This window comes from Anneissia japonica, unplaced genomic scaffold (assembly GCF_011630105.1).
Source record: "Anneissia japonica isolate Jap-2015-1 unplaced genomic scaffold, ASM1163010v1 scaffold287978_len313048_cov192, whole genome shotgun sequence".
Classification (NCBI taxonomy): Eukaryota; Metazoa; Echinodermata; class Crinoidea; order Comatulida; family Comatulidae; genus Anneissia; species Anneissia japonica.
The window spans coordinates 104,590-123,543 of record NW_022753122.1 but is presented as its reverse complement, the minus strand read 5'-3'; the positions used below and the strand labels follow the sequence as shown (position 1 = coordinate 123,543).

At 34.4% G+C, this 18,954-nt stretch overlaps 2 protein-coding genes across 2 annotated transcripts in view; one reads left to right on the top strand and one right to left on the bottom strand.

Moving 5' to 3' along the window:
* LOC117122712 (vacuolar protein sorting-associated protein 28 homolog) overlaps positions 1-806 on the bottom strand; it is a 14,391-nt gene extending 13,585 nt beyond the window's left edge. The window contains exon 1 of the mRNA XM_033268409.1: positions 625-806. Within this exon, the coding sequence (XP_033124300.1) occupies positions 625-667 (43 nt within the window). The 5' untranslated portion in view covers positions 668-806. The remainder of the gene's footprint in view (positions 1-624) is intronic.
* Positions 807-1,429: 623 nt separating this feature from the next.
* LOC117122711 (ethanolaminephosphotransferase 1-like) lies at positions 1,430-18,079 on the top strand. The gene is made up of 9 exons (XM_033268407.1): positions 1,430-1,583; positions 3,572-3,640; positions 4,694-4,886; positions 5,811-6,079; positions 7,118-7,223; positions 10,808-10,856; positions 11,682-11,862; positions 13,811-13,993; positions 14,631-18,079. The coding sequence occupies exons 1-9, from the start codon at positions 1,530-1,532 to the stop codon at positions 14,700-14,702; spliced, it is 1,176 nt and encodes a 391-aa protein (XP_033124298.1). The 5' UTR covers positions 1,430-1,529; the 3' UTR covers positions 14,703-18,079.
* Positions 18,080-18,954: the final 875 nt, after the last annotated feature.

Genomic DNA, 18,954 nt, shown 5'->3' with positions numbered 1-18,954 from the left:
CTCTAGAACCACCCCCTCCCCCACTTCCGAACAGCAACAATTTTAATAAAATCAGATGAACAACATTAAGTATCAGGATAAATGTCCTCCACTACAAATTTGTCCTACACTACAAATTTGTAGGGTGTTTTGTTATTTTTTGATAAGGTAAGGTAACTTCATTGTTTATTGATTTCACAAATTGTGTTACATTACATTGTATTACACTGATGTAATATGTTTCAATAAAGTAATATCATACAAGTTTGAATATTTAATATTTCTTCTCTTCCCATGAAAATTAATTTTTTTTTTTTTAAACTTCAAGCAACACCCCCGCCCCCAACCCTATGTCACACACTGTAACTTTTTCCACTAGGGCCTATACCCCCATCCCCCTCTCTCTGCGTTACATAATACTTGAATGACCCCTTATCTAGACTTAGGCCGAAGGCCTATAGATAGTATGGTGCCTAGGCTGGCATAGGGTATATAAGTGTAGGCCTAGGGGATACTCCTAGCTAGACATAAGCAGGCTACCCTAGTTCCAGGAGGCCTAAAAAGATTCTTACCACCACCACCACCACCAGTAAACAAAGGCCTGTCTAAACCTTGCTGGAAAGAGTGAAATGTATGGTCATTTACCTTGGTTCATTGGGTTTGGGCTAACACCTGTAAACACTGACATCGTTTTGACAGATGCTTACTGTGAAACATATGCAAAGCTTACTTCGAACTAAACTATAATAGTTCAATGAAGAATGAAATTCTGTAGGCCTAGGACGTGATCATGAATCACATCGTCAACAAAACCACAAATTGAAAAGTATCCTGTTTGTTGGTTGGGTACATCAACTTGCGTTAACTCGCGTCAACAACGACAGAGACCTTCAGTGTTCGATTATATCTCATTATACAGTAACTTACAATTTGTTTTCATGAAAAAGACATGAGTAATTAAAAAAAATACATTTCTATAAAGGGCTGATTCTAGAAATAGAATACAAAACAACAAAAAATACTAGGCCAATTTCCAGTTTGGAAATGTTTAATAAAAATGTACTTTTTATGACAAATGCAGATTTATCAGCATTTTATGCAGTACAGTATACATGGAATTAATAAAATAATAATTCAACTTTTGTAAATTGTTTACTTTTAGTATTACAGTATTAATATACTCTACATGTATAACCTTTTTTTTTTTTTTTAATATAGGCTAGGCCTACCATGGAATTCACATCAAAATGAGATACTGTATGTAAAACAATTATGTTTATATATTTTAATTTGAAATTCCCGAAATGACCGCTACAAATGTATCTTCTTTTTGTATCTAAAAATATCTGGGGGTGGTGGATGGGGGAAAGTAAGGAGTACATTCTGTCAACTCATTCGACGCGTCATGCCCCGTCAGCTGTCGACGCGACGACGTAGTATGTGCACCAGGGCGCTACAGTTAAATTTAGGTCAAGAGTCGACCGGTGGTGTTTTTGTTGAATTTTTTCAAGGGACCGGACGGGGTTGATGAGCTGCCTTTTTTTATCAACATGGCTTACAAGTATTTGGGAAAAGACCATCTTGATGGGTTTGATAAATACAAAGTAAGTAAATTTTATTCTCTAATTTTTTAAATACTTAGGTCAAGCCTCAACCTGATATAATGTAGGCTTTAGGGCTAGGGCTAGCATAGAATAGGCTAACCTAGGGTAGGGGCGTAGCTAGCCTAGCTAGGCCCAAAGTCAAGTCCAGGCCTAGGGCGCTATAATATGCCTAGGCTTCCTAGGTAGTCAGGCCCTCTAGGTCCTAGGTCATAGCTGCCATGGCGAAGCCAATTTAGTAAGACGTACAGCACGTGATTGCAAAATACTGATAGTAATAGAGTAACAGAAAAGGCTCAGGCTGTGTATATATTTCATATTTTAAAGATATTATAATTTGTTGTTATTTTTTTCTTCTATTCTATTTTATTATTCTTTCTTCAAACTCTTGCCTTGTTTTCAAACAAATTAGGCCTAGGCCAGGCCTCTAGACAGTTACAGATATCAAAAAACCATCAAAATAGAAAGCAGAAGACAACACACAAAACAAAGGCAAACGAAAAGAAAATTAAATGTAAAAAAACTTATGAATTATTAGAATTTTAGAATGAAACTATTATGCTATTTATTTAAAATTAATTTTTTCTTCATTGTTTAGAAGTTCATTCCAACTCTTTAGATACACGATATAAAAATGTTTGTTTGATTTGAAAAATTAATTTAATTAGTATCCAATCGGCCTGCTCTGTATGGACATCAGCTTTTATTATGAAGAGTCGATACCATAAAGTAAAGTCCATACCTGGAGTTATCTCACTATTGAGTACCTAAATCTTTTATCACATACTGTCAATGCAAATTTACAGTAAAACTTCACACCCTGACAACCAATCATATCATTTGATATGCATTTTGATCACACACAATGCATTTTGTTTACTTAACAATATTTTATCACTGTGTATCGAACTTAACAACTGACTAATCAGAACAGGGCATGGAAAACATCATGTTTCTAAAACAATGGAGGAATGTTCCTACAAACAAACATGCATGTTATGCATTTTTGTGCTGTCGGTAATTTGTGCGACATTAAATTGGATTGGATTTATTCGGTGTGAACACAAAGGATAACCAACAAAAGTTTGAAGAAGACTTATTTCCAGTGGGGTCCTTCTGGTGGTGATTGAGCAGTACACCGGGAGACAATCCCCTACTCTTTTCTAAATAGTGAAGCGTTCATTTTTTGCTCATTCCTTACCTCATATAACTCAGGACGTTGTGCTGGCCCTGTGAAAGGAAGAAGATACAAGATTCTTATATTGTCACTCATAGAAAAGTTCTTACAAGTAAAATTCATTTTCCTGATGCTTATACATATAATTGATAATTAATAAAATCACACCACCACCATATAATAATTTTACCAGACCTGGTTAATTCAACTACGATGGAGAGTTCTTTGTAAATTTGCACTTGGTGAGTTTTGAAAATTTCAACATACTGTAAAATTATTTCAATCGTGCAAAGGATAACCAACAAAAGTTTGAAGAAGACTTATTTCCAGTGGGGTCCTTCTGGTGGTGATTGAGCAGTACACCGGGAGACAATCCCCTACTCTTTTCTAAATAGTGTACAGCGTTCTTTAACGTTCTTATGCACACAGGGCATAATGCACACGGGTCCGACAGCTTAAACGTCTCATCCGAAAGACGGTGCGCTAAATATTGTAACTTGCATTTCAGCTCTCTAGCTGAAACACAAGGAGAGGCAGCGATGGGAATTGAACCGAGGACCTAGAAATCTCCACAGTTCAGCGCACACACAGTGGCTACCACCAGTTTAACCTAGTGAGCTAAGCGGCTCTCAGCGAAAATATCCTAGGGGTGGGGTTGTTAGCAGGATGATTCATTGTTTCAAATAAGTCTAGGTAAAAAAGACAGTACAGTAATAAATAATTTTTTGATACTGATAGGTTACCTTTTTCCCATTTGTATAAATATGTTTTTATTTATTTTTAATGTTCTTATATTTTAACTTTATATTTTCAGTACAATGCAGTTGATACATCACCAATTTCGATTTACATCATGCATCCCTTCTGGAATACGTGTGTAAAGGTATTAATTATTTTATTTTATTTATTCTTTGATTTCTCTAGTTAGCATCCATTAATTTTCTATAACAATTAAAAAAAAGCATCAAAATGAAAATTATGTCAATATCAAAAATAGAAAAAGAAACAGTAAAATTGGATGTGAACATCAAAACTACAAAAAGAAACTGGTACAAGATGAATGGTACATATTTTCTAAAAAATATGGACAAAGAATAGATGGAAGGACAGTAATAAAATTAGAAGATAATTTATTTCCATTGGTGTCTTAGGTTAGAGATTTAAAGGCAGCTTAATATGAAAATGTGAAGACCAAGAAAATACAATTAGCAATAAACAAGCAAACACAAAAAAAAAATCAAAAAATTGAATTGAAATCAAAACAGTAGTGTCAACAGTAAAGATTTTTAAAGACTTTCTTTAAATCTATTTTACCAGTGTGGTTGATTGGGGCAAAATTCTCATAAAGTTGGTTTATCGAGAAGCTCAGGGGCACAAGTCTCCCGCAAGTTCGGGGAGTCACCTGGAATTGGACTCCTGCAAGCAAACAAGAACCTCTCGGGAAAAAAACATCTGCTGTAAATTCACGATATTTGCATGTTTTTACAAATTTTTTCTATACATGTACTATCATCAATTGTCTCCCAGATGTCAGTGCCAATGGGTACTGTATCTTCATGCACAGAAAATATAATTAGATGTGTTAAGAAAGCTCATTTAACAAGGTCTCGTCGATATGGATTCTTCCAACTTGGGACCCCTGGAAGCTTATATATTTTATTATGAAGTGGAGCTGTAGCCTCTCCCAGGTTCCTGGCTTCAATTCTTGTCAATGTTACAGGATTTTTTTTATATCAACCACAAAAAAAAAAGGAAAAAATCCACTCCTTAACACTCATAATAAGACTTATTTAGATTTTTCTTGTTAAAATATTTGCCACTTTTGGGATTTCAAAGTGAAAAAGGAAAACAGTGATTAGGTTCACTATTGTCAATTTACTAAGTCTACAAACATTTAACTAACAGTTTTGATTTGTGTATTCTCCTCGGTGTACAGATATTCCCTAGGTGGCTGGCTCCAAATCTGATGACATTCTGTGGGTGTCTGCTTCTGGTTTTGAACTTCCTGCTTCTGTCATACTATGACTGGGATTACTATGCCAGCAGCAGGCTACACCCAGCATACCCTCCAGTGCCAAACATCATCTGGCTAACCTGTGGAGTCTGTCAATTTGTGGCCCATCAGCTTGGTAAGTGTCACTAGCAAGTCCTAACACCAGGGAGCTTTTGATTGCACGATGATTGTAGGACGTATACGTAATGATGCGACTAAAAGACATCTGCACATGTGAGAACATTAATTTCACGTCGCGTGGATTCTAGGACGCCAAATCTACATATTGCAGAGAACGTAGGGTGCCTAGCCTGGTAGCTAAGGACAGTCACACATGAGTGATTCTGTTCAGTGTTTGCGTCGTCGCGCAAATCAAAACTCCCTAATGTCAGACGCATGCCCTAAAAGTCGCATGACCCAGGAAAAAGAAAATTAAAGTAGCTTGTCAAACCAATTTGCAGTGATAAAGGACCAGAGGTTGAGGGTAGAGAGCATCCCTAAACTGGCTGAGCAAACTTTCCAGACAGCCCCACCTCTGAACCCAGTGAATTAAATTTCACTGAATGAGAAGTATAATATAATAATAATAACAATAATAATAGTAGAGTTATATAGCACATTATGGTAAGCCCTCTATTTGCTTCGCATTATCATTACATCATTAAATTGAATACCTATGGAACACAAACTCAGTTCCCTGGGAGAGTATTTTCTACTGTATATGTGTACTTTCACGATATATTTTTTTAATCAGTATCTGTTTTCAAAATAATTAGGTCCGCAATACACAGTTATTTTCAGTTTTCAAATAAATTTTATTCCACATTATTTTTTAATCAATATCTGTTATCAAAATCATTAGGTCCTCAATACAAAGTCATTTTCAATTTTTCAAATAAATTTTATCCTGCATTATTTACTTAATGGTAATATTATTGTTTCTAATTTTTATTTTTTTTTATGAAAAAAGAAGTCTCCCTTGCAACCCTCTACAACACTTTGCCTACTTGCTATAAAATTTTGTTAATATTTTCCTAATTGATTTTCTCCACAAATTAAGATGGTATGGATGGTAAGCAAGCTAGAAGGACCAATTCAAGTACGCCGCTGGGGGAGCTGTTCGATCACGGTATCGACAGCTGGGTCGCAGCGTTAATGGCAATTGAACTTTACTCCTGCTTCAGCCGCAGCGAGGAGGACTACGGACGCGATGTGCACGTCCTTTTCTGGGTCTTGTGGAATATCGTCGGCGTGTTCACGATTTCTCACTGGGAGAAGTACAACACAGGTGTGTTGTTTCTTCCATGGGGATATGATGTTAGTCAGCTGGTAAGTGTGTAGCAATGAGTCTCGGATGAAGAAATTTGGAAAATGGATGAATGTGCAATACACTACAGTAAAACTTTAATACAGTAATTTTGGAGAAACTTAAATTTATATTCCAACACTTATTCATGTAAAAGCAGGGGCAGATCTAGCGAGGAGCCTGAAATTTTGGGTTCTTTACATTGGCACCTATTTACATTTTTTCAGTCATATTAGGGCCAGTAGCAGTGGCGTACGAGCACATCAAACATATGTATCCTTGCACACGTTTGCGTCGACATACAGTAAAAATATGCCATTAGTCATGTCTATTTTTAATCAGTTATAGCTCTTTAGGATGAACGGTGACCCCCAATTTTTATTGCATATTCTGAAAGCACATGAGTCGTAGATATGATTTTATAGATCATAATGGCTGATTGGACATTGTGGCGTTACCATATTACCATTTGAATTAATTAAACTGATTTTTATCTATGACATCATTATTTTTATATGCATTTGAGGGTCTCTCGCTTTCCTTGATCGGTAGGCATAAACTTCAGGTCAAGTTTAAATGTCATGTACCTTAATTTGCCATGCGCACACCATTATGTGTGCGTTAAAATTTTAAATGCTCAAACTCATGCCTATTTTTAATTAGTTATAGCTCCTAGGATAAACAGTGACCCCCAATTTGTATTACATATTTGAAAGCATGTGAGTTGATAATTAATCCCTCACCAACAGGCATTTTCAATGAGAGTTGACACATGTGCAGTATATCTCATATCAGGAGTCAACTTTTTGTGCCATTACCGTGTGCAAGCATATCATAATGTGCATGTACGAGTGCATAAAACTTTTAACATGCTCAAGATTACTTTTTTAAACTGAATTAAAGCACGTTTTGTGCCATTTTGAGCATTAATAAATGTTTCAATATCTGCCGCGCGCACTCCTTGAGGGTCAAAATTCAGATGTGCAGCGGATCACCTAACTTGTCTGAAGTGACGAGATCAAATCTGGTAATAATTTGTTTTTGTGGCTCTTTCCCTCCAGTCCCTTGCAGCTGTGTACTTCGTGACAGGCATTTGTGGTTACGAATTTTGGAAAGGGACCATTTTCGGATATGAATGGAGAACAGTCATCGTTCCAGCTGTGATATGTAAGTTAAAAGTGACTTTATTTGTGCATTTGTTTGTTTTGTTTTTTTTTATTTAGAATTCACATTCAACCACAAAATACAATAAATATAATAACATAACAGAATTCTGGGATAACAAAACACAATAAAGTAGCCAAACGGCCGACTTATTTCCATTGTGGTCCCTGAAACAATAATTAACACAAACACAAAAAATATATATTTTTATTATTTGACAGTCATGGTATTAAATACAGATGTAACTTAATTCTTTTTTAAGATTGATATACTATTAATTTCCGAAATTTGATAAGGTAGCAAGTTCCAAAGGCTAATTGTAGACAGAAAAGTGGATTTACAATTATTACCTAGTTTATCTCTAAAAATTAAAAAAATTGCAAATCTTGTGTTATAATTATAACACCAGAGAAACTACCAGAGCTGAATCATCCGCGTAGAGCAATAATTTACAAGTAGTAGCAGATACCATATAGTTAATGTATGTTAGAAAAAAGGGCGGGGCCCAAAAGTGACCCTTAGGGGACTCCATGAATGATTTTAGATACATTTGAAAATGAACCATAAATATCAACTATTTGATTCCAATCCCTAAGATAAGAGTCAAACCATAAGACTGTCTGATCAGCCAGACCAATCGCTTTCAACTTTCCCAATAAAATACCATGATTCACTGTGTGAACGCTTTCATTAGGTATAAAACCACCATACCAGTAGAGTTGCCACAGTCCCATTCTTTCTTTATGTGGTCCAACAAGTGAATCAGGCATGAGTCTGTCGAAAATGATGGTCTTTTTCACTCATTGGCTTCATGACCCGACCTAATGGACAAGTTAATAATTTTAGTTAAGGGTTGCAATCTGACAGACCTGATCGAGACCAGTAGCTTCATTTATTTTTAAATCTGTTAAAATTTTTAAAACATTATTTTATCTTCATCAGTCTCCTGAAAGTAAAATTCATTAAGTACATTTTTATTTTCATAAAATTCAATAACATGAGCATTATCATATTTACCTACAGGTTAAAGTTTACTATCCACAGCGCTCACAATGCTTGTAAAATACTTATTAAAAGTATAGGCAACTAGCTTTTTATCATAATACTACGTCTTCTCTTATTTTTAAACCTACAGTACAGTATACTATTACTATTATAAATTTTCTTTGTTTTACCAGCACCTAGATCTTTAAGCAATCGCCACATTTTTTTGGTTTGTCACTGTTCTCCGTCCATTGTTGTGAGTAATACTAATAATTAGCCTTAGCTTTCTTTTTTTTTGATAATTAGATTATTTCTACACCTTTCAAATTCTATATAAAGGTCCCCTTTTTTTTTGTACATTTATATATTTGTAGAATTTTCTCACGTTTGTTAATTAAATTTCTGAGATCCATACTAAACCAAGGTTGGGATCTTTGCTTTATTCTCACCTTTCTCAAAGGAGCAACATCATTAATTATTTCAATAGTTTTTTAGTTTTAAAGTTAACCCAATCATCTTTAATATTATCATTTTTTTAAAATTTCGGAACATTGTACATCATTTATTATGTTTAGAAATATTTCACTAGAATAGTTTTTCATAGATCTAATAGTGATAAATTTATGCCTTCTGATGGGTGTCTTAAAGATGTATTATCCCTTGCTAATGTCAAAAAATCATAAAAAATAATTTTGAAATTAATTTGCTCATTTTGCAGTAACATACAAATGATTAACTTAAGCATAGAAATTATTAAATTTAAAAAATGTACACCCTGATTTTGAAACCATAAATTTATAATAAAAGTAATAAAACACTTCCAGTCACTGGAAGTGTTTCTATCATTTTTCGCTGCAAACTGATGGATAAACATTTTTTTAAATACACTCATTTCTATGTTGAAGCTGAAAACTTTTATTTACTTCAAAATGGGGAAGTAAATTTTTTGTGGTATTTTGCATGGGACAATAAATCTTTAATATTTTTCCTACAAACGAAGGTCATGAAATGATCACTAAACTATTAGTATTACCCCAGATTGATACACTTTCATAGGATCAGACGAGAATATGAACTCAATCGCCGTAGAGCTAGAATTTGTAATTCTTGTGAGCTGACACACTAGTTGAGTATAAAGGCCACACACGTCCCCCAATGGTTTAACAATGTTTACATCAGAAACTTTTCCTGAAACATTTACATCAAAATCTCCGAATATAATGATTTTTCGTCCTGAAATTTTACTATTGTTCAATAAGTCCTCTAGCATCTTTAAAAAATTGCTTTGTTTGAGGACTGTCTCTTATACACATCTATAGGGGGGAGCTTGTAACACACTGATAATAATCCGGGCTCTGTTTTGGGAAGAATAACATCTATCCACAATGCTTCAAAAGTTCTTCATGTAGCATATTTGCTTCAGCCTTAACCCTTGTTAGACCATTTATTTGATTATCGTAGCAATCTTCATCATCCAAGATGCACCAAAATAGAAGTTGCTTTTAGTAAGAATTTTTGGCATTCATATGCGAATTCCTCACTTGACTTAACAAGCTGATCATAATTGCTACATGAAAATTCTGTACATTTTGTTTGGGTCCAATCTTCACAACTATTGCATGATATTGCTCGGCTAGTTCTGATAATTGCTTTATGGCCAACAACGCACGGATACTTGTGTCCTGGGGCCTGGGCATGGGTGGATATCACCCAATAATCAGAAGCCATCCACTTCTTTGAAAACTTGAACGTCCAACATTAATGGAAAATAAAAATACATTTGTTACCCTTCCAACGTGTTCCATATCTGTCAAACATATGCGTGTTAAAACCGGGAGCTTTCAGATATGGCGTTTAAAAAATCAAGCCAGTCAGAGAAATTTAAAAATGGCGGTATAAATTTAGGCTGTATGTGTAAGTGTCGACATACATCACATCCGTCGAGCGGCCTGGATACCGTGTTCACTGCTTCTCTATACTCGATCTCGATTCCAATTCACGGCTTGGATTTAACATCAGATAAAACGCATAAAACAAACAAGGAACAGGAAATAATCATAGCACATCACAATCACACACATCAAAACTTTGATAAAAGTAAACAGCAAAATTAGCAGTTCTTGTAAGACAGGCTTCAATAGTAGTAATTTATTTTATTTTTTTATTTTTTATTATATATTTGTTATAAGAAAGTACAAAATTACATTGAAAATAAGTCCTTCAACTATTTACGAGAATTCAACTCACACATAAATTATGATTATTGCTATTGACAATTATAACATAAACATACAATTTTTTAAATTTAAAATTGTAAGGTTGACTTTTGTAACAGTCTTTCTTACATAACTATGATGTGAAATGCTTACACCAGTGGTTTGCTCAATGTTTACACTCTTGACCCATTGTTTCCTGGAAGTCAGTGCCGATGGGTATCACCACGCCCAGTAAAATTAAATTAAATATACTATAAAGAAAGTTCATTTAACCAGATTTCCTGGAAGGGATTTTTTTCAACGTGGGACCCCTGCAAGCAGAATTTTATCTCTTTGAGTTGGGATACTGTACAGTCAGTAATCTTTTTAATTATTATTCTTTCCTAGTTGGTTCTGCTGGACTGTCAGTACCTCAAAGCGTTTATAATGTATACAGGTAGGATGATTTTCTTTGTTTTAATGATGTTCTAAAGGAAATGCTCCCTGTATGGAGCTATTATTTATCTCGTAAGTTAACAGCATGTGTTGAAGCGTGCGGCGTAAGTGTGTAAGGCATTGGACTTTCAATCGGAAGGTCGGGGGTTCAAGACCAATGCTCGTCACACTGCTTGCGTTCTTGGGAGGACACTTATCTGCATTTGCCTCTGTTCACGCAGGAGTATAAATGGGTACCTGGTAGGAGGTGAATGATCCGGAATGAAATTAGTAGTGCTGATTACACGCATAACTAGGAATACTCCCGAGAGAGCGGGGAAGTTGCACATTGTGTGTGATTGATTCTGTATCCAATGACCAGAAAAAAAAGTGCCTTGGGTAGTTTTCTGGATATGTGCGCTACATAAATCCTATAAATAATAAATAAAAACAGACAAAATACCATTCCTATATTCTTTGCATGGAATTTTAAATAGACTGGTAAAAAATGTAATGAGGTCTGTAAATCAGTGAAAAATGTATTGTTTCAATCTTGTCAGAAGTTTGATACTTTTGCTCTTTTTAATTGAGTAATTCAATGTGTAGTTTAAGTGTTTTTTCAGGATTTTACTAGACACAAAGTGAAGGGATTTTGTAAATATAAAATACAGACATATTTAAACAAAACTGGTTTTTTTTTTATTGTAAACAATGTAACACCTCCATCATTTTAACTGTTCAAATCAAATTACATATCAGAATTATTCTTTTAAATTGAAGCAATTTTAGTATAAAACATTTTATATTGGTGGAATAAAGTCCTTGTTTTTTCCTACCCAAATTCTAGGGGATACAAGGATGGAACTGGTAAAATGCGACCATATATCCAAGCCATGGAACCACTATATCCACTTCTTATTCTGTTTGTTTTATCCGTGATCTGGGCGTTCATGTCACCAGCTGATATACTGCACCTCCACCCAAGGATATTCTGTTTAGCAATTGGTACCATTAATTCAAATATTGCAGTAAGTTATAGAAAAGACATTACAAGTTGATAGTGGTGACTATAATACTGAATTGAAGGTGATAAAAATATTGGATTGAAGAGGATGTTAAGCCATGAAGTTGTGGGTTAGAATGTTGAACTCAAAATAATAAAGGAAATAAAATGATGTGGAGGCGAATATGAATTTGATGATGATGAGGACGATTATAATGATGATGATGAAAAGTAGGTTGGTGGATGATGAGGACGATGAGGATGTTGAATTGGTGATGATGATGACGATGATGATGAAGATGGTGATGATGATGGAGAAGACGAGAATGGTATATGAATGATGATGAGGCAGAGAATGTGGAATGGATAAGGATGATAAAAATGATGAAAATGTTATAAATTCTGGCAAAGGCAAGCTAAACTCATCACTCATCGCAAATCCTGTCTCAGAGATTGTGAACGAAACATGCTGGAATGTCAAAAGTTTTGAAATCTATTTTATTACACTAAACTAACCTTTATATAACTATATATCATGCTATGCTGTTATTTTCCTAAAATTTTAAAACAACAGTTTTTAACGATTTTTTGATGGTTTCTGCCTGAGAAATGCCCACAATCATAAACTTTGAAGGCAGATTTCTCAAATATTGTTCTTTAAACAGCTTTACTCCTGTAACTTCATAACAAAATGTCGGATTTTAATGATGCTTTTACCATTTTATAGCTCTATTGTTACTGAATAACCCTGTAGTAATAACTAAAAATTTCTTTTTTGCGACGACAAGTGACTGGTTTGATTAAAGATGATATTGAATTGAAGAAAAAGTGGATGAGATCATTACTTGAAGAAAATGAAAATACTTGGGGTTTATTCAATTCCATTCAAAATGTGTATATTTCCACAAATTCATGACCTCAATATGAATAGATTGACAATGATGATTATGATTATGATGATGATTGTGATGATGATAACAATGATGATGGTGGTGGTAATTATGATGATGATGATGATGTAGTTATGAATGCTAATGTAGACAGTTGTGGTTCTGCTTCTCAACCTTAAGGTCGGCGGTTCAATCCCTCGCTGTGCATTTTGGTTGTGTCCTTTAGCAAGGCACTTTACCTACGGTTACTTCTCTCCACCCACAAGTGGGTACCTGGTAGGTTCAAAGACAAAATGCATTTATACAGCTTCAAAATTATTGAATTCTCACCAGGGAGCTGAATATGTGTTCCATATGTGCTTAATCCAATGACCGGTGATAATATTGCGACGCCCCTTTAGAATAGACACCCCTTATAGAGCCTAATTCGGAATAAATGCCCAGGCTGTTATATTTTTCCTTGAATAAACGACACTAAACATGTATAATGGAAACATCATCATTCTATTAATGTTGTACTCAAGTAGAATTCTTTTTTTTTTAACCTGATTGTCTTTATGATGACACATTAACACATTTTGATGGTAATTATGTGGTGTAGTTCCACATTTGCAGTGAAATTAGGGGGCATTTATTTAAGTGTATACATATTCATTGACACCAAAAATACATTTCATATGAATTGAATGAATATCCAAATTGTAAAAGGAAATGCAAATCAAGAATTGGACTCCACAGTCACATGAGGGGTTGCAAAGAAAGAAGATCAAATGATGATTATGAGCTATATTGATGATGATGAACTTCCTCTTAATCTTTCCTTTATGACATCATTGTACAGTATGATTTTTGTGCTTTCTGCATAGTCATAAGTGACTGACGCAGGCCACTACACTACATTCATTGACACCAAAAATAAATAAGTCCCTCCCTCGAATACACGTCTCCCTTGGATAAATGCCTCTTCAAAAACCCTTTTGAACAGTAAGCGACCCAGGAGGGTTTATTGGAATAAATATTGTAATAGAAACTTTTAATAATTTTAGTAATTATTAAAAATGTATTTAATGTTTCTCTTTCTAGTGTCGTTTGATAATTAGCCAGATGTCGGATACATTATGCAATAAGTTTAATTTGCTGCTCATTCCATTAGCTGCCTGTGTGCTTACAAGTTTCCTCTACGACGATAGCAAAGTTGAAGCCTACTGTTTATTTGCACTATGTACTGTAAGCATCGTTGCTCAAGTACATTATGCTAGTTGTGTGGTAAGTACTGCATACTTACAATAGCAGATGCCCAAATATGAGTCGCTTAACTCTAGATATTAATAATACTCTAAACACATAGTATCATAACTTTTTATCTTTGTGGTACTACGGATTATGAAACATTTAGTTATCCGTGGCGGATTCAAACCATGTGGGGGGAAAGTCTGATAGTGCCATTTCCAGCCATCTAGAGGTGCCATAATCATAAATTTTATTACCTAAGCCCCAATCATAATGGGGCTGAGGTGGTCTTAGACCCCCATCTGTGAAAGTCTCCTCTGGGCCCCCTATATTTTGAATTCCTAGATCTGGCAGTGGTTATTCCTGCACTCTGTTGGGTAAAAAGTAGACTAGGTTCCAATCTCTAAATGGCGTTCCATATTACTTATTTGCAAGGCGTTCCATACTATGCTTTTTCTCTGATTCCCATCCAAATTCAGCTCCATAACAAAAACAGACACTGGTGGCACTCTCCAAAATTATTTAACACTACAAAATGTCAATAAATTAGAGAATTGTGGCAAGTCTAGCTAAAAAGTAATTTAAAATTTTCAATTACAACTTTATTAACATGACACTATAAATTGGTTTAAAAAATCTTGATCTCAATTTAAATTTCTGTTTCTATTTTTAGGTATCCCAGTTAGCAGATCACTTCAATATCTATGTATTTTCTCTTGAAAAAGTTGAACAGCGTGATCGGTAGAGTATTAAGCAATATTCATAGTTCCTTGAGTGTAATTTAACCATTCCTAAAGTCCTCAATTACAGGGGAATCTTTGACCATGGAGGTATAGTAATTAATAATAATAATAATAATAATAATAATAATAATAGGGGTATTAATATTATACCTCCATGTTTTAACTGATGTTAAAATTATGAGGAGATTGTAAGTTATACTAATTTGAATAGGGTGAAAAATATGTTAATCATTTTTATGCTGTAATTAGGGAGATTTTTAAGTTTTATGAAAATTAGTCATATTTTTGGTATGTCTGTAACCCACAGGGTTACTCAGAAGTAGTATGTTGTGGAGCTCTAATTAATGTTATATATAGAAATTTATTGTACAACAGTGTTTATGTCCTTACATCTTGCAAAAGTAAAAAAAAGATGCTGGTCACTCCAAGGTTAAAACAAACAAGGTAAAAAAACAAATTCAAAAACAAAATGCAAACAAATAGTTTCTAACGATAATAAAAGAAATATTGAAACATACAGTAGAATCAATTATATACTTCTACGTTGGTACTAGAGCAGATCCTGACTGGGTATACTTTTCCAGGCTCAAAGGTAACAACACAGGTGGTCACATCAAAATAAACATTGGCAGACAATATTTACAGTGCAGAGATAAATTTAGTAGATCATGATGGGCTGAAGTTGGGATCACAATTGTCAATTTTTGGAGTTACAATACTCAGTGCTTTGTCATTTTTATAAGTTAAATACTGTACCTTATTTTAAAAAGGAATTTACTTAGTAAAGTGGTATTTAAAGTCGCCAAAAATGAGGTACGCAAAAGTACTACATGTTCCTTTTGGCAATAGGTCCCAGATTCAGGGAAGATTTTTGATGGGTACACTGTAGATGGTTTAGCCACGGCCCATGTTTGATAACAGGAAGCTTTCGAATGCACGACGGCACGTAATGACGTCACTAAAGCCTTTTTTCCACTAGGCGAATTTATTCGCAAATCAGAAGTGTTGGTTCTCTTCCTGAGCTCTAAATTGGTTGCACATTTTTTTGCATCGCAAAAAGTAAAACAGTTTGAACTACTGATTTCACTGCAGCGAAAAACTTGCATGTGCATGCGAGAACCTTGAGTTCTCATTGTCGTCTGGATTTTTGGATGCAGTTTGCCATGAATCTACGTTGTGCAGAGAGTGTAAGATGGTCGTGGATAAAGTGAATCTGTTCTAGTGTTACTTTGTTGCGTAAATGAAAAGCTCTTTATTTTTCTATGTCGCAGGATTTAAAGATTTTTCCTCCTGTTTTGCAGAGAGGATTGACTTAAAAAAAATTGGTTACATACTTTGTATTCATTATAGTCTTACTGTTTAGGTTTTAAAACCTTATTTTTCAGCTTTTGACTTTCATTGTGTGTGTTTGTTATTAATTACTCCAATATGATTTCTTGTTTTGATTGATTTGATTGTCAACTGCTGGCTGATTCATGAAAACTGTTGTTAGTGAAATGCAAAAATTTAGATTGGATTTTCTTTTCTTTTTTTTCTTTTCTTTTAACCATGTCATGGTTTGTCCAGAAATTAAACAGCAATTGAGGCATCTATGAATTTGCCATTAAATGTTTGATTTTGACTTTATGAAATGTAATCTTTCATGGAAATTGATCTTATATCACAATTTGTTGAAATGTGTTGAGGTTTAAATCAAAGTTGAATATGAAAACATTGCATCGGAGCAACTCGTGGGTGATCTCAGATTGTTTATATTATTCCTCAGGTAAATAAATGTAGGTTCTGAGTTCGGTATGACAACTAGTGAAATTATGCATTGTTAAGATAACATATGAGGTTGTATAAGAAAGTGATAGTATCTGAAATATAATGTTGTTGGTTTGAACTTTTGTAGTAATTAGCTCAAAATTACACAGGTATTAGTAGTTTTAAATATGAATATATGCAGTGTCAAAATTTATGTCGCAGTTTGGAGATGAGATCAATTTAAAGGTGCTTGTTATTAAATTTTCCTGTTCAACTTGTTTACACAATCATCTCGCATTAGAGAGAAATGACAGAGGTACTCGTGGTATTTGGATGTGGCAATGCGATTCAGAACTGTTTTATTTGACCAAAGTTTATTGGTATTCTAATAAAAACAAATATCAAGTATTTTTATCTGAGGTTAGTTGGGCACAAATTGGTTGTATCCAATCTTTGGACCAAGTACTGTAGTACCATACTTTATCTAGACCACTTTTAATCTCCGTCCATTAAGTACAGTGGACCTTTCTGTTGAGCCCTGCCTTTTAGATATTGTTGCTAAAGGCCAACTCAGACAGCGTCGTACGACGCAGCCCGACGCGATTTATCGTCGGGGACAGTCTTAAGCTATCGTGAGAAATATTAAACATGTTTAACATTCTACGACACGACTGTCCTCGACGCAAATCATCGCATCTGCGTTTAACTCACTTAGAACCGACGACGCTGTTTATAGAGTAATTGTACGTAAACACGTGCGTTTGTTGGACACGCCCATATTCCTGGGACTGTTCTGATTGGTCAGTTGTTACGTTTTATTGACACTCCATAGAGGTCCATTGTTTTAGTATGTGCAAATTAATGCAACACGGACGAAACAATTTACTGAGAATTTAAAAAGTTTGGTGAATCAAATCATTCTGATAACTGTATAGAGCGCCATGCCAAGCCAATAGTATTTGTGGAAGAATACAAGGCCATTGTAAATAACTGAATTCATTCAATTTTTCGGGTGAAACAAACGTAATTAATGTGTCATTATTTATATATAATTGAGAATTCTGTAAGTACCGTGAATGATCAAACTTGCGTGTATCGGCACTTGCGCACTTTTTTGACAGTTTTCAGTGCAGTGCTCGATCAAGAACTGCATATTTGAGAGCGGTGTTTTATTAAAAATTATTCAAGTGTTAAAGTGATAACATGTGCATCTCTATAGATCTATCTAACTTTATGCAACCTATTAAGAACGTACGGATGTTACAAAACATAACGTTAGGCAACGTCTGTGTACTCTGGATTAAGCATTGCAAGTTGTTTTCAAGTAGGATATTTTGAAGCACCCAATATTTGTGGGCTGTTTATTCGAGAGTGAAGTATTTGTGCTTTTTTACGATATAGGCATATAAACGTAATTTAAGGTTTGTGCTCAAATATAATTGTGTTGATACTTTAATTATTACTTTTTATATAAGTTTGACTTGAATATTCCAGTTTTTAAGGTTGTTAATTAATACTTTATACTATTGTACTATATTAATGTAATAATAGTATGTTAATTATCAATAACATTATGTAATTGGGTGAATATTTGAATAAATCGGTTACAATGTAAGTAAAATGATATAATGAAGATGCGTGTTCCAGTTTCCTTCTGTTGTAATAATTTACAAGTTTACGGAATTCATCCAATGGGAAAATTTCCAAATAGGGTGGTTTCTAGTAAGGGGGCCACTATTAACGTTGTAAAGGCATTTTTTCCTGAAGTTTGTTTTGAATTTAGATTGTTGTCATAGGAAGCTAATGGCACGCTATGATTAATGTACTGGCAGGTCTTGGGCCTTAAATTAAGAATCATAATACGACATTTCCAATTCCAGCAACAATATTATTACATATTACAATATAAGAAAAATTTAAAATTGCCAGTGAATGGTGATGATTTCACTGTACTTGGCGATCTTAGGTTTGGGTTATTTTTAATTAATCTTCGGATTTTTTTTATATTTTTTTTTTTTGTGGATGCTTTGTTGTGGATGTTGCTGTTGTTGCTGTTGCTTTGTTGTTGGTACTGCTTGTTGCTGCTGTTACTGCTTTGTTGTTGCCTTGTTGTAGTTGCTGTTGCTGCTAATGCGTTCTAGTTGCTGCTGCTGCTTTGTTACTGCTGCTGCTGTTTTGTTATTATTGCACGTGCCATTGCAAAGATTAAACTTTCGATCTCAAAGCCAACTTTCACCATAAGACCCCCCCCCCACCACCACCATCAACCTTTACAATAAAAGAGAACAATAGAATATTTAAATTGAATTATAACACATCGTTTTATTATTATTGTCGCAAATTGATAAATGCACTTAAAGTGATAGATTGATTTATAAAAATCGAGTCAGAGTGAATAGAAATGCATGTACACACTGCCAAAAGGGTCGGTGGTGCATCAGTCCAGGGTGCGAATGCACTTGGTTTTCTTACGGTCTTGTTACATGTGTGTGTGTATGTATCTATGTA